Source organism: Onychostruthus taczanowskii, unplaced genomic scaffold (assembly GCF_017590055.1).
Source record: "Onychostruthus taczanowskii isolate IOZ18803 unplaced genomic scaffold, ASM1759005v1 scaffold61, whole genome shotgun sequence".
In the NCBI taxonomy this organism is placed as follows: Eukaryota; Metazoa; Chordata; class Aves; order Passeriformes; family Passeridae; genus Onychostruthus; species Onychostruthus taczanowskii.
The window spans coordinates 1,001,303-1,026,499 of NW_024503790.1; the positions used below are offsets into that span (position 1 = coordinate 1,001,303).

At 55.9% G+C, this 25,197-nt stretch overlaps 1 protein-coding gene across 1 annotated transcript in view; it reads left to right on the forward strand.

Moving 5' to 3' along the window:
- Positions 1–24,330, forward strand: part of FBXO42 (F-box protein 42) — a 46,838-nt gene extending 22,508 nt beyond the window's left edge. Inside the window, exons 5-11 of the mRNA XM_041419476.1 lie at positions 1,394–1,528; positions 18,323–18,476; positions 19,402–19,512; positions 19,768–19,864; positions 20,640–20,696; positions 21,198–21,314; positions 21,445–24,330. Coding sequence (XP_041275410.1) covers positions 1,394–1,528; positions 18,323–18,476; positions 19,402–19,512; positions 19,768–19,864; positions 20,640–20,696; positions 21,198–21,314; positions 21,445–22,521 — 1,748 coding nt within the window. The 3' untranslated portion in view covers positions 22,522–24,330. The remainder of the gene's footprint in view (positions 1–1,393; positions 1,529–18,322; positions 18,477–19,401; positions 19,513–19,767; positions 19,865–20,639; positions 20,697–21,197; positions 21,315–21,444) is intronic.
- Positions 24,331–25,197: the final 867 nt, after the last annotated feature.

The following is a 25,197-nucleotide window of genomic DNA, read 5'->3' on the forward strand; positions in this document are numbered from 1 at the left end:
GAAACCCTAAAAAACATCAGGGACGTGCACAATTTCCCCCTGATTTATTCTACACCTGATATAAACTATATATAAACATATTATGGAATCACAGAATATCCTGAGGTGGATCCACAAGGATCATCAAAGTCCAGAGCAGCCCCAGCAATCCCACTGTGGAATTCCCACAGGCTGGAATAAACTGCAGTTTTTCATTGTGCTTGCTTTTTCCTGGGTTTCCCTAATTTTTTTTCCCCTCAAGCTAGTCTGCCTTCCTTACCTTCAGCCACTTAAAATGAGTCTAAAAAGAAGCAGGAGAGCACAATCTCAGTGATTTTGCTGTGGGAGGGTCATTCCACATGGAATTTTACAGGAAACACAGGATTCTGCCCAGCCTCCACGGCAGACAAGCTGAGCAAGCCCTCCCTGCTCTATCTTTCAGTTTGCTCTTGCCAGAGGTACCTGGGTGCTGCAGACACTCCCTGCCAAAGGCAGACACTTCCATGGGATTTGTTTTGCTGCAGAGATTGTTTTGGGGCTGAGAGCTCTTGGGTGTCTCTGAGGGGTTGTCAAAGGTGGTGTCCCCTCCCTGCTCCCCATCTGGCTGCCTCATCCTTCCCCACAGGGAGCAGAGGGGGAATGCCCCTGGATGATCCTGGGTTTTAGTGGGGCTTTTTAAATGAGATGGGGTGAAATCCTCAAAAGAGAACAAAGCCCAGGGCTGAGGGCACAGAGGGGTCTGTGGGCTGTGTGATCCAGCTCAGGGCAGGTCAGTGAGCTCAGTGCCTTAATCACAGCTAAGCTCATTAATTACAGGCCTCTAAGGCAGATTTCTCTGCACTTTGAGGAGCAGCTCTGCCTGAGGGATAATCCTCTTGGGAAGGTTCTTGCTGGAGCTTCACGCTGCTCAGGGATGCCCTGTGCTTCCAGGGAGCCAGGGCAGCCATGCTGCTGTTCTCCAGGGAGGAAGGGGCCTGATCTGGGGCTGGGACACAGGGCAGTGACAGGGCTGTGGGACACAGGGCAGTGACAGCAGCTGTGATCACACAGCAGTGGCAGTCCTGTGGGGCGCACAGCAGTGACAGGAGCTGTGTGGGGCGCAGAGTAGTGACAGTGCTGTGGGGACAGCAGTGACAGGATCTGTGGTCACACAAATCAGCAGTGACAGGGCTGTGGGGCACAGAGCAGTGCCAGGGCTGTGGGGACAGTAGTGACAGGGCTGTGGGGCACAGGGCAGTGCCAGGGCTGTGGGGACAGCAGTGACAGGGCTGTGGTGCACAGGGCAGTGACAGCAGCTGTGGGGACAGCAGTGACAGGATCTGTGGTCACACAGATCAGCAGTAGCAGTGCTGTGGGGACAGCAGTGACAGGGCTGTGGGGCACAGGGCAGTGACAGGGCTGTGCTCTCTCGCAGGTGCATGTTACTACGACCCCAACCAGTCCATGTACGTGTTCGGGGGCTGCACCCAGAGCAGCTGCAACGCCGCCTTCAACGACCTCTGGAGACTGGACCTCAACAGCAAGGAGTGGATCCGGCCCCTGGCCTCAGGTGAGCCCTGCAGATCCCCCTCGCCCCTCCCTCCTCCCCAGGGCTCCGGTTCCATGGTTCTGGGTGTGTCTGAGCCTTATCCCACCGGGTTTGGGCTGCATCCTGGAGAAATGTGGGGTTTGAGGCAGAGTCTGAGTCCTCAGCCCCGCCTGGGGGGCGTTTCTGGGGAGCAGCTGGTCCCTGTGTGCAGGGTAAGGGACATTCCCTGCAGCCACCAGAGCCTGTGGTGATGAGGCTGAGAAAATCAGGATTGTTCAGCCTGGGGAAGGCTGAGTTGCGATTGTTCATGCTGCATTAGGCTGAGGAGGATGTAATGGTTGTTCAGCCTGGAGTAGGCTAAGAAATTGGGATTGTTCAGCCTGGGGAAGGCTGAGAAAATGGGATTGTTCAGCCTGGAGAGAAGCTCCAGGGAGACCTCAGAGCCCCTTCCAGTGCCTAAAGGCGCTGCAGGACAGGTGGAGAGTGACTTTGGACAAGGGATGGAGGGACAGGACACAGGGAATGGCTTCCCAGTGCCAGAGGGCAGGGCTGGATGGGATATTGGGCAGCAATTGTTCCCTGTGAGGGTGAGCAGGCCCTGGCACACGGTGCCCAGAGCAGCTGTGGCTGCCCCTGGATCCCTAGGAGAGTCCAAGGCCAGGCTGGAGCACCCTGAGATAGTGAAGGTGTCCGTGCCCATGGCAGGGGGTGGCACTGGGTGTGTTTAAGGTCCCATTCCGTGATTCTGTGGTGAGAGTCATTGTCCCAAAGCTGAGACTTTCTTTGCTCATTCCAGTGGCTCCCACTCCAGGTATTTTGGGGGGTGGAGCAGACAAGCCCGTGCAGGTGGGAGAGCGTGGGAAAGCAGGTTCATTCCTGCTGTCCAGGCATCCTCAGCCGGGCAGGAAAACACCACAGATTATTTCCCACACTGGTTTTTGTGCTGGAAATGTCACCCACAACAGTTTGTTTTTTTCCTTCTAATTTCTGAATTCCACTAAAATAACTTTGAGGAAAACAGAAGAATTGGGGGAAGCTCTTTGGGGCAGGGGGAGAAATCAGTGTTAGAGCAGCTGTTTTAGCCTGAGGAGGAAGGAGAAAAGGAGCTCAGCATCCACCAGCATTCCTTGTAGGGCACAGAATTCCCTGTCAGGTGCCCCAGGTATTGTGGACTGCTCAGATATTGTTTAAAGTGTTTTCTTGTCTGGCACTTGAAGTCCTTCAAAATCCAGGGAATAAGGAGACAGAGGTGGAGATGGGAAAGCTGGGGGCGTTCACCTGGAGAAGAGAAGGATCCAGGGTGACCTCAAAGCCCTTTGCAGTGCCTGAAGGGGCTCCAGGAGAGCTGGAGAGGGACTGGGGAGAAGTCCCCAGTGCTGGTGTCACCTGGGAGTTTCCAGCTGTGACCACCTCCCTTGGTGCTTGGACATCCAGCCACACTTCTTTGGTGGTCTGGTTTTGTGTCACACAGCCCCTGTGGGACTCCCACAGGGGAGAATTAGGGAGTTGTGGATTTAAACGGGGGGGAAACGAACCCTAGTCCTGCAAACAGGCTCCTGTCATCCATCCTGCCCTGCAGGGGCTGGAGAGGGGAGGATGCACAGCTCCTGGGCTCTGCAGAGCTCTCTCTGCCCCAGGCCATGGATTCCTGCAGCCCGGGGAGCTCTGCCCTGTCCCCAGTCCCCACGGAGCCCATCCTGGGGAGCTCTGCCCTGTCCCCAGTGCCCCACGGAGCCCATCCCGGGGAGCTCTGCCCCGTCCCCAGTGCCCCACGGAGCCCATCCCGGGGAGCTCTGCTCCGTCCCCAGTGCCCCACGGAGCCCATCCCGGGGAGCTCTGCCCTGTCCCCAGTGCCCCACGGAGCCCATCCCGGAGCCGTCCCGGCGCTCCCGAAGAACGGCTCTGTGGGAATGTGTGGCGGGGCTCGGTCCCACGGGAAGATCCCCCGAGGAAATGTTCCTGCACGCTGTCATGGGCGAGATGGGATCAGCTGAAACTGGAGGCCGGGCCCGGGGAGCGCTCTGGTTCCTGCTTTTCCAAAGGGATGAGTCAGCCCCGGTGGGATCCCACAGCTCCGCTCTTCCTTCGTTTGCCCCGAACTGGGGGTGGCACCGCCTGCCTGGGAAAGGAGAGCCTGGAGGGGGCAGAGTTTTGAAATGCTAGGATGTAAATAAGGCAGGAGAGGGCTTTTTAAAAGAAAAACCGAAGAGTTGACATTGATTGATCACAACTCATTGTGTGTGCAGGCTAATTGCTGTGGAGGAGTTCCCACACCTGCCCCACAGACTCCAGATCTCTGGGATGAGACCCTGGCTCTTCCCCAAAGCCAGGGCTTGCTCAGAGAGCTTCGCTCACACTCCACATGTGCCCTTGTTCAGCATCTTCTCTAACGTGCCCTGGGCAGGGAATGGGAGCACAATGTCTTGGGCACAACTTCATCCCTTTCTGAGAGGCTTTTCCAGGAGAAGACACCCTTTTGTTGTTGTTGCTATTTGTTCCTACCTGTTTTCATCCGGGTTTTCTGGCTCCCAGGCATGAGATGACATCAGAGCTGGATAATTCCCCTCCAGCCCAAGCTGCTTCATCTGGGAGTAAATATTTAGCCTTCAAAGAAATAATTGGCTTGGGTTTCTTTCGTCTCAGAGACGGAGGTGGGAGATAATTACTTCAAAAAACCCTAATTTTTGAGGTTTCAAAATATTTTTTTGCTTAGATCTGAAACAATGGCTTTGACGTGTGACTGATGGGGCTGGAGCAGCACAAGAGAGTTGGTGCCTGGCTCTTCTGGAGAGCTTTTGGTGGGGTTGGAAGCTCTGGAAAGGAGGGTGGCAGGCAGCAAGATCTCTATTTTCGGAAGGTGCCTCCTAGCTCTTCTCCCTGGAGCTCTCCTGGCCATTGTGGAGCTGCTCCCACCCTTCCCATCCCACGCAGGATCTGCTGGAGCAGAGCAGGATAATTAGCAGCCCCACATGTGGGACGCTGCAGTGCTGTCCCAGGGTAGGTGGTCCCTGGCAGGCAGAGGCCTATTCCATGTGGTGGGGGTGCTTTCCTTGCCCTCACTTGCACAGTTAACCTGGGCAGTTGTTGGAATTTGAGCCCATCTGTGCTCAGGGTATCCTGGTGGAGGACTGGGGGTGGTTTATGGTGGAATCTGTTTATCCAGCTGGAGGCCAGGGTGAGGCCCCACTCCTGTGAGTCCAGCTGTAGCACGCTGGTTTCAGTGGTGAGAGTCCCTGGTGCTCCCCAAAAATGGGCTGAACAGCCAGGAAAGAAACCAAACCCCATTTGAAACAGAGAGTTGCAGGACATTCAGTACCTGGAGAGGCTCCAAGAATGCTGGAGATGGGCTTTGGACAAGGGCCTGGAATGCCAGAGGGCAGGGTCAGATGGGATTTTGGGAAGGAATTGTTCCCTGTGAGGGGGATGAGGCCCTGGCACAGATTGGAAGTGTCCAAGGCCAGGCTGGACAGGGCTTGGAGCACCCTGGGACAGTGGGAGGTGTCCCTGCCCATGGCAGGACTGGGACTGGCTGGGCTTTAAGGGCCCTTCCAACTCAAACCGTTCCATGATTCCATGACTTCATGCCACTGGAGCTGCAGGGGGTTGTGGTGAGGCCTTTGCAGATGCCTGGATTCATCCCTGGAGCTGCTGCCCTGCTGGCAAGGAAGGTTTATGGTTTATGCTGCTCCCATGCAGGTCTGTGGAACTCTCCTGGTGAGCTCCCACTCTCCCTGTGCAGGGGAAGCTGCTGGAGGCTCTCAGAGGAGCTCCAGGATCTTTGGCACCATCTGAGCCTCCTGTCCACACGTCCTGCAGGGACATCTCACAGGCAGAACTGGGAATGTCCCCAGGCAGGCTCCTGTTGCCTTGCCTGGGCTGTTCCAGGCTGTGTCCCTGCAGGCTTTGTCCCTCCTGGGGTCCTTGGTTCCAGTTCCTCAGAGTCCTGCACTTGGCCTCTCTCGGCCAGAACCACACCAAAAAATGCCCTTTTGAATTAGGGAGAAAAGGCCAGGAACTCTGCTCTCCCAGGGGCTCATGGCAGAGAGGGGAAGAGCTTCTCCCTTTAAAACTGAGCCTGCTGTGTTTATAAAGCCAGGAATGGTGCAGGGCTTTGCATTGCTGTAGGATATGCACATCCTCCTCTTGGCTGTTTTATCATCCCCCTTCTGCTCCCACCTGGGCAGGCAGGAGGGCTGGGAAGGGCCCTGTCCCTCCTGTTCCTGGGTGTTTTCCTTCTGCCAGGCCAGGATATCCCTCTCTGATCCCACAGGGGTTCAGGAGCCCCGAGGCTCTGCTTTTCCTGTTGCTGGGAGGAGGCTCCTGCTGCTGCCGCCCTGGGCTACCCTGCCCGGCACAGGTACCTCCCCAGGACCACTCTCCCTCCCTCCCTCTCTCCCTCTCTCCTGCTGTTTCCTGTCCCTGCAGTTAGGCTGGGGAGATTGGAAAGCTTCTCATCTTCCTCAGGACTTCAGGATCAAACCAGGCTTGGAGGCAGAACTCCTCCGTGAGGCTTTGATCCCCTCTGCCCTCGCAGTGTCAGTCTATGGCTGATCTTCCCTCCTGCTCCAGCCTGGAGTTTGTGCCTAAACCTCCTGGGTGGCCTTAGGAGGACGCTGTAAAACCCCTCTGCCAGCAGCTCCCCGTGGCTCTGCTCTTCCCCCAGCCCCCTGTGTGCCGTGCCCAGAGTGGGAGGATCAGCTTCCCTTTGTGACTGAGGGAAAGGTGCCTTTGATGGTGTTGTGTCAACAAAAGCACCAGCCCGAAGGAGGCAGGAGAGGCTCGGCAGAGACTCCTGGTGTCAGATGTGGTCCTGGTGGAGAAACCTCCCCGTTGCTCCTGGAGCAGAGAGGTTTGGCCTTGACAAAGCTGTGCAAAAACCTTGCCCCGAGCTAAGAAGCCCAGCCTTGTTTTCATCTGCCCCTTCTAGAAAACAGCAGTGAGTTTTCAAAGCAATTTTCCAAACAGTTGCTGGAGTTTCACGGTGCTGAATTCCTCGGTTGGGATCTCCTCAGCTCTGGGAGCTTTGTGGAGCTGAAGGAGACATGGGGAAGGACTGAGTGGGCTTCCCGAGGAGGGGGGTGGTGTGGGATCCCACAGGATCTCACTGGATCCCACAGGATCCAGCCGTGCACAGTCACAAACCAGAGCCACACTGGCACTCAAGGAATGAATCCCACTGGGACAGGAGCAGGGCTGTCCAAGGGCTCAGGGGGAATCTGAGGAATAATCAGAGGTGTAGGAATAGTGGGGAGCTCCTCATGTGTGGATTTAAACCCTCTGTGACTGCAGATTGTGCAGCTTGTTCAGTTCAGAGTCGTGCTTTGCATCAGCTGTGTCCAGTCATGGACCCCTCAACTCAGGAAGGACCTGGAGGGGCTGGAATGTGCCCAGGGCAGGGAACAGAGCTGGGGAAGGGGCTGGAGCACCAGGAGGGGCTGAGGGAGCTGAAAAGGGGCTCAGCCTGGAGAAAAGGAGGCTCAGGAGGGACCTTCTGGCCCTGCACAGCTCCTGACAGGAGGGGACAGCCGGGGGGTCAGGCTCTGCTCCCAGGGAACAGGGACAGGAGGAGAGGAAACGGCTTCAGGTTGGGCCAGGGCAGGTTCAGGTTGGACATAAGGAGGAATTTCCCCATGGAAAGGGTGGTCAGGCCTTGGCAGGGGCTGCCCAGGGAGATTTGGAGTGCCCATCCCTGGAGGTGTCCAAGGAAGGCCTGGATGTGGCACTCACTGGGCTGGGGACAAGGAGAGCATTGGGCACAGGTTGGACTCGATGGTCCTGGGGGCTTTTCCAACCTCAAGGATTCTGGGTTTCTTTTTCCTGCAAAGCAGTAACTGAGGTGTTCTGTCCTGGCCCCAAACTGCAGCTCTGTTCTCCTTGCAGTCACTTCCCTCACAGGGAACAGGCACAGGCACAGCCTTGCTTTGGGCATTAAAATCCCCCCAAAATCCTCACCTGACCAAAATTCTGTCTGCAGAATACCCTTGGGTGTCCCCCTGGCCTCTGAGCTCCCCGTGGTGCCCCATGGTCCCATGTGACTGAGGGCAAATCTCAGTTTTATGAAAGGCTTGGGATCACCTTGAGCCCCCCCCAGCCATGTGTCCCTATTGGCCTCCTGGGAGCCTGGGGGATCCAGGAGCTGATTCCTGGCAAGGAACAACCTCTCTAATTATGGCTGAGTGCCTGAGCCTCCAAAGTGGAGCAGGTTAATGGGCTGGATGGAAATCCCTCGTGCTGTGAGCAGTCTTGGTGAGCCTGGAGGAGAGGAAAGCTTTTTGCAGCTCTTTTCCTGATCTGGGTGGTTTTTTCCTCGTTGCCCTTTGAGTTTGGTGGCAGTTGGGCCCATTCCTGCCTCTGCAGAGCTGAAACATTCCATGTTATCCTCCAAAAATCCATGCCTTTCCCACCACCACCCAAAGGCTCTTGGAGTCCTGAAGCTCAGAGTGACTTGACAGCTTTGGAAGCTCAGCTTTAAACCCGTGAGCCTTCTGCCTGGAGCTTCTTATCCTGCATCTGATTTCTTCCTTTTCACACACACAGCTTCCTCCTGATCACACACCTAAATTATTCCTTACACACACTTCATTTCTTCCTTATCCCACCCCTCATTTCTTCCTTATCCCACCCCTCATTTCTTCCTTATTCCCTCATTTCTGCCCTTCTGGAACAGAACCAAGACTTTCCAGGCTCTGTCCCGTGCCCTTTGGGGCAGAGGCTGTCCCAGCACACGTTGCTGGGAATGGCTTTCTCCAGTTTAAACATATTGTTTTCCTCCTTTTTTTTGGCCTCCCGGTTTTACAAAGAGGTGAGTGACCACTCCTGCCAAGCCTTTGACAAACAAACTCTCTAGCAGTATCCCTGGATATAGAGTTTGGACTTCATTCCTGCCCTTGCAGAGGGTGGACTGGCAGCTCTGGGGTGGGAGCAGGGCTGTTCCTAGACCCTGGATCTGTCTGACGTTCATCTGTTTCTCTCTTTGCCTGGTTGATTTTGCAGAACGTCTCTAATGGAATTTGTGGTGTTCAGTATGAAATATCTCAAGGGCAAGAGATGAAAAATCAACCCAAATTAAGTGAAGGGTTTGTTGTTGTTGTTTTTTTCTGTGTCAGCTGCCACCTGGTTGGGAAGGTGCTGCTGGTTTCCAGGAGATTAATCCATGGTTTGGGTTTACAGCACACACCTCCCCTCCCTTTGGTTTGCCAGGCTCTGTTCTCCTCTAGCTCGTGCCATTGTTGGCTGTGTTTAACCTCTGGAAGTTTTTTGTTGTCTGGATCCAAACCACATTCCATTGGCATCCACCCTTGGATGGCCACCCCGCCAGGCCTGGCACAGACCAGTCCCGGGGACCAGAACCCACGAGCAAGCTGAGTGTGTGGTGAGCTGTTTGCAGGGATTTATCCCACAGGAGCCATCCCTGAACCAGGCAGGAAAAGCCAAAAGATGCCTGTCTGGGATCCCTCCCTGCAAACAAAGGCACGTGCTTGGAGGGGCCGGCGGGGCGACTGGTCAGTGGGATGGGGAATGGGTGAGGATCACCAGCACCAGGGGAAAACATCCCTGTGCCTCCTGCTCCTGAATCCTACATCTGAAATGTGGGATTCCCACATTCCTCCCTCCCCCTCCCCGACCCTACCTGGCTGCATCCTGCCCCTCCCTCCAGCTGGCAGCCGCTTATCCTTATCAATGCCGTGTTCCCGCGGCTTTTCCGGCGCTCCCGCTATCCGCCAAGGTCACCGAGCTCAGCAATTCCGCTGAGGTGTGCCTGGGCCTCCAGGAATGCCGTGCCCGAGGCAGCCGGGAATGGCTTTGAAGGAGCCATGGATCACCCGCCCGGGGAGGCCTCCAGGAATGTGCCCAGGGAGGTGGGGATGTGCCCAGGGAGGTGGGGATGTGCCCAGGAGCAGGGCTGGCTCAGTCGGGGAGCTGCCACGGGGTTTTACCCCAGCAGCCCAAAGCACTTCGCCTCTCCCATTCCCTGCTCTCCGTGCGCCGCAGGACTTGGAAGCTCAGCCAGTTTTTATCCGTGGGCAAAACGTGGGGGAAAGCATTCCCTGCTGTGGGAAATGGGCTCCTCGGAGCGGGGCTGGGCTGCCCGGGTCAGCAGGGCAGGGAGGCGGCGGCCGGCTGTGGCTCTCCCTCAGGGAATGATCCCTCAGCCTTCGGATGCCCTCCTGCCCTGCCCGACAGCTCAGCCTGACGTGGCAGGAGTCCTGTGGGGAGGGAACAGAGGGAAAGGCTGAGGAGGCTGCGAGAGGAGCAGCTCGAAAGGAAGTGCGTGCTGGAGTGGGGATCTGGATTCCCTCTTCCCTCAGTTCCTCTGGATTCCCTCTTTCCTCAGTACAAATTTGGGGTCTCACCTTGTTCTTCTGGCAGGGACACCTTCCCCTATCCCAGGGTGCTTCAAGCCCTGTCCAGCCTGGCCTTGGACATTTCCAGGGTTGAGCAGGAATCCCTCCTAGTAGTACTAGCAGGTACTAGTAGTATTAGTAGTACCTGGTACTCCCTCCTCCACTTGGAAAGCCGGCACTTGGAGAACAATTTGCATTTTAATGATCCCAAAGTGCAGGACTGTCATCCCTTTAACCTAGGCAGAAGTTAGGCTGGGTTTTCCAAGAGAATTTTTTTCTATGACGATTTTTTTTTTCCTTTTTCCTGACGTTTGATTTCCCAGCCCTGCAGAGAATTTAATTTCTCGCTTGTCCGAGTTTGGTTGGAGCCGAGGAATTTGCAAACTGTGGCTCAGACAAAGCATCTCCAATTTATTTCCTTTTCAGGAAAAAGGCTCAAACCCCCGGAGCCACACATGGGGTTGTTGACACTGGTGGTGTCTCATATCTCATGAATGTGTTGCACCTCAGAGGGAGCTGATCCCTCCTTCCCGAGGCGTGGGAGGCACCCAGGGGTGATGGTTTCCCTGGACACAAATTCCCTGATCGTTTCACACCCAGTTACTCCGCTTTCCTGGGTCTCTGACAGGTCTTCCCTCCCGGGCAGGTACCTCCCTGTCCCTTGTGGGGTCAGCGGGATAAACCCCGCTATCCCACCGCTGCACTGTCAGCGGGGAGGGAAGGATCCTCCTGGAAATTCGGGCAGGCTGTGCTGACATCTATCGGCAGGAGCTCCTTTCAAGGCAGCCCAGCCTTTGCCTTGAGGATTTAGTCCACCAGGATTACGTGTGTAATCCTCGGGATGGAGCAGGCAGCATTCCCGGGGCAGTGTAATCCGCACACAGCACCGTGTGCCTTCCAAGCCTCTGGGCATCCCGGCGCTCTGTAGCCTGATTTTAATCTTTCCCCAAAGCATCTGCTGTGAAACTCCTGGAGAATGGGGCAGGCACGTGGAATGACAGAGCTGTCGCTCGTGCTTGACTGCAGTCCAAAGGTGGATTTTGGTTCCTGCCACGAAATATTTAGGGAGTTTGGTACTCAGGGCTGGAATTACTGGAATGAAGGAGAAAAGTGCTTCTCTGGTGTGGAGGGAGCAAAGTTCAGGAACCAATGGGTTGAAAACGGGAGTGAAGGGGGAGACAGCAAAGGAGGGGAGTGCGAAGAGCTGGACTGAATTTCTCTTCCTGTGCTAGGAATTTCAGTGGGAAGATGCTGGGGTTTCAGGGAATAACTGTTGTCCTTGTAGCAAATACTGGGAACAGCAAAGCCCTGGCTCTTCCCAAGCTTTTTGCACTTCCTCCCTCTGAGTACATCTAGAAGGGTTGTGGATTCCCCATCCCCAAAAGTGTCCAAGGCCAGGCTGGACAGGGCTTGGAGGAACCTGGTCCAGTGGAAGGTGTCCCTGCCCGTGGCAGGGGGTGGAATGGGACAAGCTTTAAGGTCCCTTCCATCCCAAATCACTCTGGAATTCTCTGGCTGTGCCTACAGGGTGCTCTTTAGAGGATAGTTGAGGTTTGGAGCCCCGTGGTAGCTGTAACCTCACGAAATTACACAGCAGCCATTTCCTGGAACACCACTCATTTTGGGATTCTCCAGTGCTGGGGCGCCTCCCTTGCGCTGCAGGAAACGATCGGGGAGCAAAAAGTGCGGAGCTCAGCAGGGCTGGACACAGCCCCGCTGTCCCACCCCCTGCCCTGCAGTGACCCCCTCCTCGGGGCTGGGGAGCCCAAACCCAATTCCCAGCTCTTCCCTCGCCTCCAGCAGGGAGCACGAGCGGCGGGAGCTGCTCAGCCCTTTCTGGGAGCGTTGAGCTCTTCAGCTGCACAGGGGCTGATCTGGGGAGGTGTCAGGCTGTGAAATCACCGGAGAAGTCTGCAGGGCAGCGTCACTTCAAGGGGAACAAAAACACCAGCGTGAAAGCAGGGTGAGGTGGATGCTGGGGATTCCGCCCACGGAGAGAGGGAACGGCGGCTTTTGCAAGAGCAGCTCCCCGTGCGGGCCAAGTCCGCCTTTCCCAAAGCATGGTTGCGGAGGGTGACTTCACCCCGCGGAGATCCCGGCACCTTGGGGCGCTGCTGCCGGGGACAGGGGCAGGGTGTATCCCAGTAAAGCCTCTCCTGCAGTGCCGCTGTGGGAATTGCGGCAGGAATTGCGGCGATCCCGTCCGGGGCTGTTGGGAGATAAGAGGCCGAGCCCGCGGCGTTCTGGCGTGGTTATCTCAGCACTGTTTGCTCAATGCTGCATGAGGACATTTTTGCCAGGCATTAGCACAGAGTGACTCAGTAAATCCAGTTGCACCGGGTTCAGAGGGCACTGCCTCTCCTTCTCCACGGCTTTATCAGAGCAGCAGCACCTCAGAATGCCGGGGTTAAAAAAATACCCACGGGCACCTTGCAACAGCGTGGAGGTGACTGATCCTCCCCGGGGCTTCTGCCCGCACCTCCCAGGGATTGCGAGAAACCAAAGCTTCGCTTCCACGCCGGGGTTTGACTGGGCTTGTACCACAGTCCCGAGTCTCTGCAGGGTGGAAATCCCACACTGGGAATTCTGTCTGCATGTCAATGTCAGGGGGTTGCTGACCTGTTCCCCAAAATTGCAGAGAAACTCGGGATATTCCCCCGCTTCCTTCCCAAGAGGTTATTTGTGTCTGCAGAGGTTTTGTCCCTCTGCTGAGGAGGCAAATCAGCAGAGATTTGTTCGGTTTTTCCTTAAGACTCCTGCCAGGCTGAATTCCTGTCTGCTTCCCAGCATGGAATTTGGGGTTTTTCTGGAAGGGAACACTAAATTGCCTGTGGTTTTGGTAAGAGAAGATGATACTTCTGTGGCTTTTAGAGGCTCTAAGGTTTAGGCAGGCCTGGTCCAAACTAGTCTAGAACATGTTCATAATCCCAGTACTCTGTTTTAGATGTTTTGGGATTAAAAACAGGTGAATGTCAAATGCTGGATCAGAGGCAGCTGAGCAGAGTGCTCAGTGTTGGGTTTGACTTTAGGAATGAGTGGGTGTGCAACAGGGATGTCTGCTCTTCCCATGGGAGTGCTCCTTTGGCATCTCCCAAATCCAGTGCTAGTGCTGGGATTGCTGGGATGCTCATCCTCTTCTGGCTTCTGGAGTGCTGCTCACCAGCTTGTCCTCTTCCCTTTGGGAAACGTGGCTGGGATCTGGATGAATCTGCTGACTGCTGTGGAAAAATCCCAGCTGGCCTGGGAAGCAGAGGGATTTATTGTTTTCTCCTTCTCTGGTTTTGCTTCTGGTTGAAGGGAAAGGATTTAAGGGGATTTCACGCTGTCACACAAGTTTGGGATGGAATTCTGGGATGGGACGTAGTCAGGGCCATCCCTCGGCTGGGGTGGATGAGGGTTCCAGGCTGGAAACTGGGATTTGAAAATCCAGGTCCAGCCAGACTAAAAACCAGCCCCTGGATGGTGGCTCTGCTGCTGCCTGAGCATGGAAACACAAAACTCGTGGTGGGCAGGGTTGGATCCAGTTTGGGACAAATCAAAGAGTGCAAAACAGGCACCACCATCCTGCCTTGGGAAGAAGTGTCCAAGGCCAGGCTGGACAGGGCTGGGAGCACCCTGGAATAGTGGAAGGTATCCCTGCCCATGGCCAGGGGTTGAAATGGGATGAGCTTTAAGGTCCCTTCCAACCCAAACCATTCCAGGATTCTTGTGAAAGGACAGCCCCAAGCCCTTCCCAGGGATGGTTTCCTGTACCTCTGGAGTGCAGATTGCAGGTGGCTTTTGAACCTGGGAGCTTTAATTCCTTTGCACCTTGAAATCCATGGGGTGCTGGAGCAGCTCCCTTTAATTTCTCAGCTTTGAGATGGGACACATGGCTTTGGTTATCCGAGTGTTCCGTGGAAACCCGATCGGCCACGATGTCAGCTCCCTGCAGGATCCACCAGATCCAGCAAAACCAGCTCCTGCCTGCAGCTCCCATCCCATCCCTCTCCACATTTAAAGCTCCTTAATACCGATCCCCTTGACACAACTCTTTCCATGTGTTCCCTCCCCGCTGGGTCAGTGCAGACCCGCTCCAGCCCCTCCTATGGAATATTCCCCAAACCCCATCGACCTGAGCCAATCCTTCCACCTGGGCAATCCCAGCAAGTAACCATGGGGTGACCATTGCTGTTCCCCACTCCAGCTGGTTTTTGGAGTCTCACAGGGCTGCCCCTTCCAGAGGTAAAAGGCTGGTCTGGCACTCTGTGTCCCACGTGCCCTTCAAGCCAAGCTTTTCCTTTGTTCCCGTTAATCTACGCGTGTGCAGCTCCGGTGGCTTTAGAGGGCTGGATAACTGGGCTTGAAAAACTGCTTATAAGGACAGATTCAACACAGATAAAACTCACAGAGCTCGTGTCGGGAGTGATCAGAGGCTGGCATTTCTTTTGCAAACATCTCTGGAAGCCAGAGATCTTTGGTTGGTTGGTTTTTTGGCTTTGCGAGCCAGGAAAATCCATCAGCTGGGAAAAAAATAGCTCAGCCCAGCTTTTAGCTCCTCATCCCAGCTGAAAGAACAGCGTCAGCTGTGCAGGGATGGAGCCTGCTGTGCTTAGGAGGAGTGAACTGTGCTACACCCTCAGCCTGCTCCAACCTTTATCCCCAGCAAGGATTACCTGGATGTTGGGCTGGTGTTATGGAGGGATAACTGGATGTTGGGATGGATGGTGTTATGGAGGGATAACCTGGATGTTGGGCTGGGTGGTGTTATGGAGGGATAACTGGATGGTGTTATGGAGGGATAACTGGATGTTGGGATGGATGGTGTTATGGAGGGATAACCTGGATGTTGGGCTGGGTGGTGTTATGGAGGGATAACTGGATGGTGTTATGGAGGGATAACTGGATGTTGGGCTGGGTGGTGTTACTGGGGTGGGGAGCTCGGGATCGCAGCGGTTCCCCACTGGGACTGGTGGGACCCAGTGCAATTCATTAACTAAGTTCTGATGGGTCCTCAGCCCAATCCGTGTGCTATCCCAGAGGATCCTGTGTGTTCCTGGGAGTCTTTGAAGGGCCGCTCCCACCTCCCACATCCTCCAGAGGGCTGGACTTTGAGCAGGTCCTCGGTCCCTTTGATGTCCCTCTGTGCTGGGCTCCTCCGCATGCCTGAGTCCTGAGCTCACAGAGCTGCCGCTGCCTTCCCATTCCAGCAGCTCCCTTGGGATGTTCCTGCCCTTCCTGAGGACCCAGCACCCAGCAGCTCTCCCCAGCTTTAGGGATAAACAGCATTAATTCTCCAGATTTCCACAAATTCCTGCTCCAACACAAGATCCTGGAGATGCTTGTGGTGCATCTCATTTGTGGAGAGCATCCACAGATATCCCAGTTTTGCTGTTGAAGAGGCTTTGAGAGGCCAGCACTTCTTTGACTTGTAAAATGCAGACTTTTCCTGCATTGCAGAATGAAACTCAGCTCATTTACATCCGTACAATGTCCAATAACAGGCAAAGCTTCCTGAAAAACCGGGGCTGGCCTCTGCCCTGGGCTGTTTGCACGGCACTGACTCACTTGGGAATTGTCTCCTTGGCTGAGGCCAGGGTTGACCTTCAGGTTACAGCAGTGGGAGGGTGACTTTCCTCACAGCTCCATCCCAGACCTTTCTGAACAAGGTGCCAATGTTTTTCCATCCTGGAATGACTCTAGCTGCCTCTTTTGGTTTAAAAATAACCCAATTTAACCCCAGTACCTTGCGGCATCCCTGGCAATATCACCCGGCTGGGATTCACCAGCTTGGGTACAAATGTTTTATTGTGGTGCTAGGCTTAGGAGGAAAACTTTCTGCACTGCCAGGGAATTATTTAGACTGGAAACCTGCTGGTGTGGGTTAATGAATTGCACACATGGAATGAGCCAGGAAAACTGGAATTCAGGAACAAGGAGTAACCAAATGTGACCCTCGCTGGCATCTTGTCCTCACGGAGACCTTGGTACAGCTCTGGCCATACATTACCTTGCATTAAGTGCTTCTGCAGAGCTTTATTCCCATTTTTCCCTCATCTCTGTGAGGCTGAGGGCAGCAGAACACTCTGTCCCTGGGGAAGGGCTCAGGGACGCTGTGGCCATCTCTGCATTAGGCCAGGGGCTGCCTTCTGCTGGGCTCTTCCCTCCCAGCACCTGGAACCCATCGCGATGGAATTGCTTCCCTCAGCTGCAACATCCTAAAATAGCTGCTCCGGTTTCTTTTAAAAATAGTCTGTTCTGGGTGTCATTCCCTGCTAAAATTGTGTCTCTGAGTCCTGCTGGGACAGGGGAGGGGACAGGGGCCAGGTGGGAGCATCGACTGGTTCAGAGAGGTGGCCACGTGTGAGCTGTGCCCTTGAGCTGCCCTGCTCCCGGAGCCAGGTTCAGAGCCGTGGGGCTGGGCTGGGGATGCCAGGATGAACTGGAAGGGGGGGCTGTGGAACTGCAGCAGTGTGCTGGGCTGGGGATGCCAGGATGAACTGGAAGGGGGGGCTGTGGAACTGCAGCAGTGTGCTGGGCTGGGGATGCCAGGATGAACTGGAAGGGGGGGCTGTGGAACTGCAGCAGTGTGCTGGGCTGGGGATGCCAGGATGAACTGGAAGGGGGGGCTGTGGAACTGCAGCAGTGTGCTGGGCTGGGGATGCCAGGATGAACTGGAAGGGGGGGCTGTGGAACTGCAGCAGTGTGCTGGGCTGGGGATGCCAGGATGAACTGGAAGGGGGGGCTGTGGAACTGCAGCAGTGTGCTGGGCTGGGGATGCCAGGATGAACTGGAAGGGGGGGCTGTGGAACTGCAGCAGTGTGCTGGGCTGGGGATGCCAGGATGAACTGGAAGGGGGGGCTGTGGAACTGCAGCAGTGTGCTGGGCTGGGGATGCCAGGATGAACTGGAAGGGGGGGCTGTGGAACTGCAGCAGTGTGCTGGGCTGGGGATGCCAGGATGAACTGGAAGGGGGGGCTGTGGAACTGCAGCAGTGTGCTGGGCTGGGGATGCCAGGATGAACTGGAAGGGGGGGCTGTGGAACTGCAGCAGTGTGCTGGGCTGGGGATGCCAGGATGAACTGGAAGGGGGGGCTGTGGAACTGCAGCAGTGTGCTGGGCTGGGGATGCCAGGATGAACTGGAAGGGGGGGCTGTGGAACTGCAGCAGTGTGCTGGGCTGGGGATGCCAGGATGAACTGGAAGGGGTGGCTGTGGAGCTGCAGCAGTGTGCCGGGTGCGGGTGACCGCCGTGGGAAGGAGGATGCTCGGAGTCAGCCGGGCTGGAGAGGCTTTAGCTGTTCCTGGGAAGCAGCTCAGCACCTCACACATCAGCAGGGTGCTGACACAGGCACAGCACCTCTGGCTCCAGGGCCAGGCAGGGATTGGGCTTTTGCAGCAGCCGATTTCCCAGCATAAATTCAAAGGAATTGAATCCTTTGATAGCTGCTCTTGCCAACAGGTTTCTTGCACTGATACTGCTCCTGCTCTGAGCGGGTTAAGAACCATAAAATCCCAGAATGGTTTGGGTTGGGAGGAGCTTAAAGCTCATCTCATTCTACCCTGCTTCCATGGACAGGGATATCTTCCACAGGAATCACAGAATCCCTGAGTGGTTTGAGTTGGAAGAGATCTTAAAGCTCATCCCATTCCACCCCCTGCCATGGTCAGGGACACCTTCCACTGGACCAGGCTGTTCCCAGCCCCATCCAGGCTGGCCTTGGACACTTCCAGGGATGGAGCAGCCACAGCTTCTCAGGGATATGGTGGCCAGGGGCCACAGGATCAGCAGTAGGTTGAGAGGTGAGCTCAGGAAAACCCTCAGGATCCATGGAATCGTCTGAGCACAGCAAATCCCAACGACACCGAGGCCAGGAGGTAACCTTGTCCTTGTTCAGGTCCTGCTCAGGAGGCCCCTGGTCCTTGCAGAGCCCTTTAAACCTCAAACAGGCCACACAAAAAGGTTTTTCATGATTTTTAGAGCAGCACTGCATCCTGCAGACTTGAGGAATGACTTCATTCACAGCCAGAGCATTCAGGGCTTCCTCTCAAACACGGGGTTCAGTGAGTGCTGCCACTTGTGAGCACCCTACACATCTGCACGAGCCACTCTGGGTGCCTTGGAATTGTCTCCCTTCTCCCTCCCTCCTCAGGGAGAGACTTAGGAGGTATTTGGAGGTAATTATTGCTTTTATTCGGCGCTAAAGCAATAATTTGGAGGGATCGCTGGAAAACCGGCAATTTCCTGCCAGTGAGTGACAGATGTTTTGCTGTGTTTGAGATGTGCTTTCAGGCTCCTACTAATTAGCATGACACAAATTGGCAGGAGTTTTCTTCCCAGGCTCCCAGCTCTAATTTTGCCTTTTTTTCTTTTCTGTTATTTTCATTTTTTCAGAAAGGTGGAGTCTCCACGTTGTGACACTAAAGAAGTGATGCAGAGTTGGGGGCTTGTGTTCAAACATGGTTTTCCTAACTTCTCCTCCCTCCCTGCCAGGTTCCTACCCCTCTCCCAAGGCTGGGGCCACGCTGGTGGTCTACAAGGACTTGCTGGTGCTTTTTGGGGGGTGGACCCGGCCGAGCCCTTACCCCCTGCACCAGCCCGAGAGGTTCTTCGATGAGATCCACACGTACTCCCCCTCCAAAAACTGGTAAGAGCAGGCTTTGATCCTGGAGAAATGCAGGAATGCAGCTGGAGGAATGCCTGGGAAGCTGTGCGTGGTCCTGGTTTCCCAGGTGTGTCTCTAATGCTCTTTCTGAAACAATAAAAAGCCACACAAGCACAGCAGAGCTGAGGACAGGGTGCTGCCAAGCAGCTCGTGGGTGCTGTTGCTTCCATATGGTTCTGGACTTGTACCTAAATATTCCAGGCTTCCTGAGCATCCCCATCCAGGTGGGAAACCTGGGTGTTTTAAATGCCTTATCACTTTGGCTGGGAGCACTGAGGTGTTTCTGAGATAAGCCTGAAGTGCTGGAGGTCTTGTTTTCAGTGATGATCCAAAACTCAGCTCCCTCAGGGAGGTGTGATAAATCAGATTTCTCCATCGTTTCAACCTCTGCCTTTAGAGCTCCAGGACTGGTGCATCCAGCAGTGTCCACGGAGCAGGCAGGAATTTTCCTTTTCTCTTTAAACACTGTTTGGCTGATTTTAGACCCAGCTTTCTCACTGGTGGTATGTGTGAGAGGGAAAATGCTGTATCAAAGAGAAGGTTTCTGCTCCTCTTGTGCTGAGAACTTTTCATCCTCCAAAGTATCAATTATCCAGAGCACTTTGGGCAGTGTCATTACAACTCTGTAATTAAGATTTCCAATTCTCTTGGAAAGAATTTGAGGCAAACTTAATTGGAAGGGGAGATGTTCCCGACTTGGCCATGAGACTTGGTCATGCCTTAAAAATGTTTAGCACATTGGGATTTCTAATTAGTTTAGTTGCTATTTGGATATTTGGAGGTTTTCCCTGTGGTTTTCCCCCATGACACGTTCTTGAGGACTTTGCAGGCCACTGGGATTTTTTTGTTTGGCCTTTCATCCAGCGTTTTCCTTCACTGAGGCATGTGTTCCTGCCTCTCTTCCCAGGTGGAACTGCATCATGACCACCCACGGCCCCCCTCCCATGGCAGGACACTCCTCCTGTGTCATCGAAGACAAAATGATTGTTTTTGGGGGCTCCCTTGGATCCCGACAAATGTAAGTTTGAGGTCAGGGTGGCTGACAAGCACCCCTGTGAGCCATGAGGGGGTTAGGGTGGTCTTGGGGTTGCCCATGAGGAATTTTTTGCAGGATTTTGGGGTCTGCCTGCTGCCTTAGCACACCCTTCACCTCTCGCAGCAAATCCCAAGGCTCCATCCTGCAAAAATCCCAATTCTGCCCTAAAAGCCAGCCCTGAACCCAAGTTCCACGTCCCTGCTTGTATCCTCAGCCTGTGTTGTCTCATCCCTGCAGGAGCAATGACGTCTGGGTGCTGGATCTGGAGCAGTGGGCTTGGTCCAAGCCCAGCATCTCGGGGCCCAGCCCTCACCCGCGCGGGGGCCAGTCCCAGGTGAGCTCAGGCGGAGGGAAGCCAGGCACAGCCCCGCTCCACAGGCTCGTTCATTCCCTCCCAGGTTATCTGTGGAGCCCTTGCCTGCCGGGCCCTCTCCCCCAGTGACTCAGAGGTGTAATGAACACATCCCTGCTTTACCCCACTCATGCCCCGTGGCACCTCAGATCAGTGGAGAGGCAGCACAGCCTGGTTTGGCTCCGGGCCCTTGTGACTGCTCCTCTCTCCCGGTCCTGGGATTGACTCGGGATTGCTCCCGCTCCAAGCACAGCTCCAGCAGCACCTGCCAGGGCAGGGAGCTCATGGCTGTCACCTGGCCTGGGGCAGCTGTCCCCATCTGGGATGGTTAGTGATCCCCAAAGTGTGGCTGGTCCCAGCAGGGCTCGGATGGCTTGTGCTGGAATGTGCCTTCCATGGCCTGGGAAAGGAGCCCATGGGGATCCCTCACCCAGCAGCAGCACTGATCAGACACTGCTGCCAGAACCTGCCCTCCCAAACAATCCTTCCACCTTCCCCTCCCTTGCAGAGGGGTGTCGGGGCCCTGGAGCTTTGGGAAGGGCAATTGCTCTCCTCAGAGAGAGGAACTGGTTTGGGACAAGCCCTGCATCCCACTCTGTCCTGGGCCCAGCAATAACAGCTCCATCCCAGCTCCACTCCTCATCCTGGGGCACACAGAGCCCAGCAACACCTGTGCAGTGAGAGCCTGCCTCAGTCTGCCCTTGGAAGCTTGGCCAAAAATCCATCCCGGGCTGAAACTCTCTTCTGTCCCCTCCAGATCGTGATAGACAACGAGACCATTTTAATCCTGGGAGGCTGCGGGGGTCCCAATGCAGTGAGTACCTGGGGGAGCAGGGACATCACCATGCCCTGCTCCACCATCACCTGGGGGCTGGATTTGGGATGCGTGGACTCTGCACGTTGGTGGCATTTTATTCCTCAAGTCTGGGCACCCACCTGGTAGATTTTCCAGAGAATTTGTTTAGCTGTTGCTGGAGCTGCTTTAATTAATAAAAATCACCCCAGGCACTCTCTGAGCAGCTCCCTGGGTTCACTGAGGCTTGTCAAAATGAGCCCTGACTTTGTACTGGGATAGCAGATAGGATTTATCCAAGTACTGGGATAGTGAAGGGATTTATCCATGGCCATTGTGGGGTGTAGTCACTCATGGGTGATCAGCTCCTGCTCTGGGTCAGCATCCTCTGCCTGCAGCAGCAAAGCACCACTCCCACCATGGCCCTGATGGGCTGAGCCCAGCAGCAAACTGGGCTAAATCTCAGCCTGGGCTCCTGAATGCCAGCCCAGACTCCTTAATGTGTGACCCTTCCTTCCCCAGCTGTTCAAAGACGCCTGGTTGCTGCACATGCAGGCCAACCCCTGGACGTGGCAGCCGCTCAAGGTGGAGAACGAGGACCACGGAGCCCCAGAGCTGTGGTGCCATCCTGCCTGCAGGGTACGGACACAGGGGGTCCCTGCTCCCTCACACACACCCCTCCCTCTTTATTCCCTGCCTAAAATGCTCCGTAAACGCTTCTCCCCAGCACCAAGGCTCCTCCTGATGTCTGTTCCCTGCTCTCCCTCAGGTGGGACAGTGCGTCGTGGTCTTCAGCCAAGCTCCCAGCGGGAGAGCCCCGCTGAGCCCCAGCCTCAACTCCCGCCCGTCTCCCATCAGCGCCACGCCGCCCGCCCTGGTGCCCGAGACCAGGGAATTCCGCTCCCAGTCTCCCGTCAGGAACACGGACGAGGCTCCCTGCGTCAACGGCCGCTGGGGCACCCTGCGGCCCCGCAGGCAGACGCCGTCAGGCTCGCGGGAGGGCAGCCTGTCCCCGGCCAGAGGGGACAGTTCCCCGGTGCTCAACGGCGGCACGGTGTCACCCGGAGCGGCGCCGCCCGGCGGGGCCTCCCTGGACAGCCCCGTGCAGGCCCTGTCCCCCAGCACCCCCTCGGCCGCCGAGGGATTCGACCTCAAGGTGGGGCCGGCCCTGGCGCCGCGCCGGGGCTCGCTGCCGGAGCAGAGGGATCTGCGCCTGGCCTCCGTGGAGCTGGGCTGGGAGCAGAAGCCCACGTCCCTCCTGTGCCAGCTGGACGGCGCGGAGGGCAGGACAGCGGGCACGCGGAACCCCCCGGAGCACACCAACGGCATCCACACCCCGCCCCACGCCGCCCTGCCCGGGGCCGTGTCCCCCAGCGCGCTCCGCCGCAGCCTCGAGGCCGTCAAAGCCCTCTCCTCCAAAGCCGCCTCGGCCTCGGCCGCGCTGAGCCCTCCCCTGGCCTCGTCCCCGGGGTCCCCGGGCGCCGAGCCGGGCTCTGTGCGGCCCGGTGCCACCCAGGGCGAGGGGCACTCGCTGCCCCCCATCGCCCGGCGCCTCGGGCACCACCCGCCGCAGTCGCTGAACGTGGGCAAGCCGCTGTACCAGAGCATGAACTGCAAACCCATGCAGATGTACGTGCTGGACATTAAGGACACCAAGGAGCAGGGACGAGTCAAGTGGAAAGTGTTCAACAGCAGCTCCGTGGTGGGGCCGCCCGAGACCAGTTTACACACGGTGGTGCAAGGCCGAGGGGAGCTGATCATATTCGGTGGCCTGATGGACAAGAAACAAAACGTCAAATATTACCCCAAAACAAATGCCTTGTACTTTGTGCGAGCAAAGAGATAATGCGGCCCCCGCCCGCCGCCCGTCCCTCCGTCCCTGCGGCTCTTCCTCCTCCTTCCGCAGCCCCTTCCCGACACGCAGGCGTTCAAACTGTGAATTAGGGAGCAGGAAACCAATAAAAGTCCAAGCAAACCCTCCAGTGCTGCCCCAGCAGTTCCCAGTAAGACCCCAGGCGAGCGAGTCGTGTTTACAGGCGGGGAAGGACCCGAGGATTCGGGGTGAGCAGCCAGGGAATTCTGCCAGCCAGGATCCTCCTGGGTTTATTCTCCAAGTGTTTGTGAGTCTCGGTCTCCCCGAAACTCCTTGTGGGTTGTGAGTAAAAGTGGTTTTATAGGAATAACCCAAATTGCAGCAGGCAGGAGGCTGTTAGCTTGATTAATTCCATGCTCGACTCCGTCAGGAAAACAGCAATATCCCTCTGGGAATCTCCCAGCGCTGCCAACCTTTGCTCGACGCAAACACGATGCCTTTTTATTTTGCCTCTCACCTGCCATTTTCTTCTCTGTCCTCCAGGCAGGACCAAAAGAAGGAGGAAAGGACATTTTTTTGTGTCACAATGCCAAAAATCTTGATTGTTAGCATCCCTCTTCTCCCTGCCCTGCTGGATCAGGCTTCAGGATCGGCTCTGATCCCCTCTGACCAGCAAAAATACTCTGAAAATCCCATTATTCCCCCAAAACGGAGATACTTGGCTGCTAATTCCCTTCTAGATTTAAAGGTTTCATTTCATTCAACGGCCCAAACCCATTCAAGGCTGAAGCAGCCCCTTGGAGCCCGGGAGCAGGGTCAGTTTTCCAGGGAAAAGGACAGATACTGGTAAATGTGAGGGCAGCCTCGACGCAGTAACTTCACCTCATCTTTGCACGTGCCTCCTTCCGCAAAGATTAAATCCAAATCCGAAGGGATTGAACCTGTGCGTCCTTCTGGGACAACCCCCTCCTTCCCTGTCCCCTCCAAGGGGGGGAAATGGGGCGGATTCTGCCAGGTTTTGGTCAACAACCTCCAGCACCCTAAAACCAGGGAGCCCTCCCCAAGCCGGCAGCGCCATGACGTGGTCCCTTCTTCCTGGAATTTTTCTTCTCCATTCCCACTGAGCTTTCTGCCGGTCGGAGCCTTAAATCCCATCCCAGCCGCGTGGGGACGGGGAGGGATTTGCTCACCCGCGGCGTTTCCACCTCTGTAAATAAACCCCTCGTCGAATCCCACCTCTCCCGTTCATCCCAGAACAATTTGATTTGTCCTAAGGGAAAGCAAAATGCAATTTCCCCCCCCCACCACCCCAAAAATCCCCAGACCTCAGGAGCACCTCGGGTGAGCTGTGGAATTTTCCTTCTCCACACGTGGCCGTGGGGAAGGTGGTCAAGGCTTCGCCATCAATCCCCACGTCCCCTTTGCATGTTTTTTGTCATCCATCCCCCAGAAAGAGTCAAAGCCAGGGATGGATGGCACCTTGGTGTCCTTCTCCCTGCAGAGCATCCCTCTAGGGCTGCTCTCCCAGTTTACACCCTGCCCCGCTCCCGGGGTTCCCCTCCCGGGGTTCCCCGCCGGGAGACGCATGTTCTGTGCCCTTCAGAGAGATTCATCCCAAATTTGGGTCCCTGTCCCCAAATCCCGCGGGAGCTGCTGGTGCTGTGAGCGAGGTGTCCCCCCGCCGCGACTCAGGTGTCCCCCCCGTCACTCCCGGGCCGAGCGCAGCAATGGGAAGCGATTCCGGTGATATTTAAAATCTTGTGTACATTTTGGGGGGGTTCATGGGGGTCCCTCCCCCCCTTCCCAACGAATTTTTAGTGGTTTAACAAATAAAAAGGAAAAGAAATGGATGGTTGGTGCTTTTGGGGAGGGGTGGGATGGGAGTGACTTGGAGGGGAAGTTCCTGCACTGCCACAAGTTTGGGGGTGAAAGGGAAGATTTGGGGTCTTTGTGTAACAGAAGGGAAATATGTGTACAGGGGGTGTTGGAGCAGTGGAGGGAGGCGAAGGGGAACACAGTGAATTTGGGACACTGAAGTTTCTTGGAGCCAGAAATTGGGGATGGGGACCCCAAAGCCTGTTGGGGTTGGAAACGAGGGATCCCAAAGCCTATTGGAGCTGGGAATTCAGGGATCCCCAACCCTGTTTGGGATGGAAATTTGGCATGCGGACACCAAAACCCGCCAGAGATGGGAACTGGAGATGGGGAACCCAGGTCCTGCCTGTGATGGAAATTGTGGACCCATGTCCTGCCAGGGTTGGGAATTACAGACAGGGACCCAAAGGCTGTCAGCACTAGGAACGAGGGACACCAAACCCAGTTAGGGAGGAAAACTGGGAATGGGGATCCCAAAGACTGCTGGAGATGGTAACTGGGGATGCCAAAGCCTCCCAGTGCTGGGAATTGGGAACCCCAAAACCTGTTGGGCTGGAAATTTGGGATAGGGACCCCAAAGCCAGTTGGGGTTGGAAATTGATGATAAAGACCCCAAATCCTGCCAGTGCTGGGCACTGGGGATCCCACAGCCTGTTGGAGATGGGAGCTGGGGATGGGGATCCTAGAGCCTGCTGGGGCTGGAAATTGGGACCCCAAGTCCTGCCAGTGTGAGAGGTGCTGGAGCCCAGAGCATTCCAGTGTCAGTGATTAGGGATGAGTGAGGGCTCCAAAGCCTGGAAACACTGGCAGCTGGGAACCCCAAATCCCGGCAGT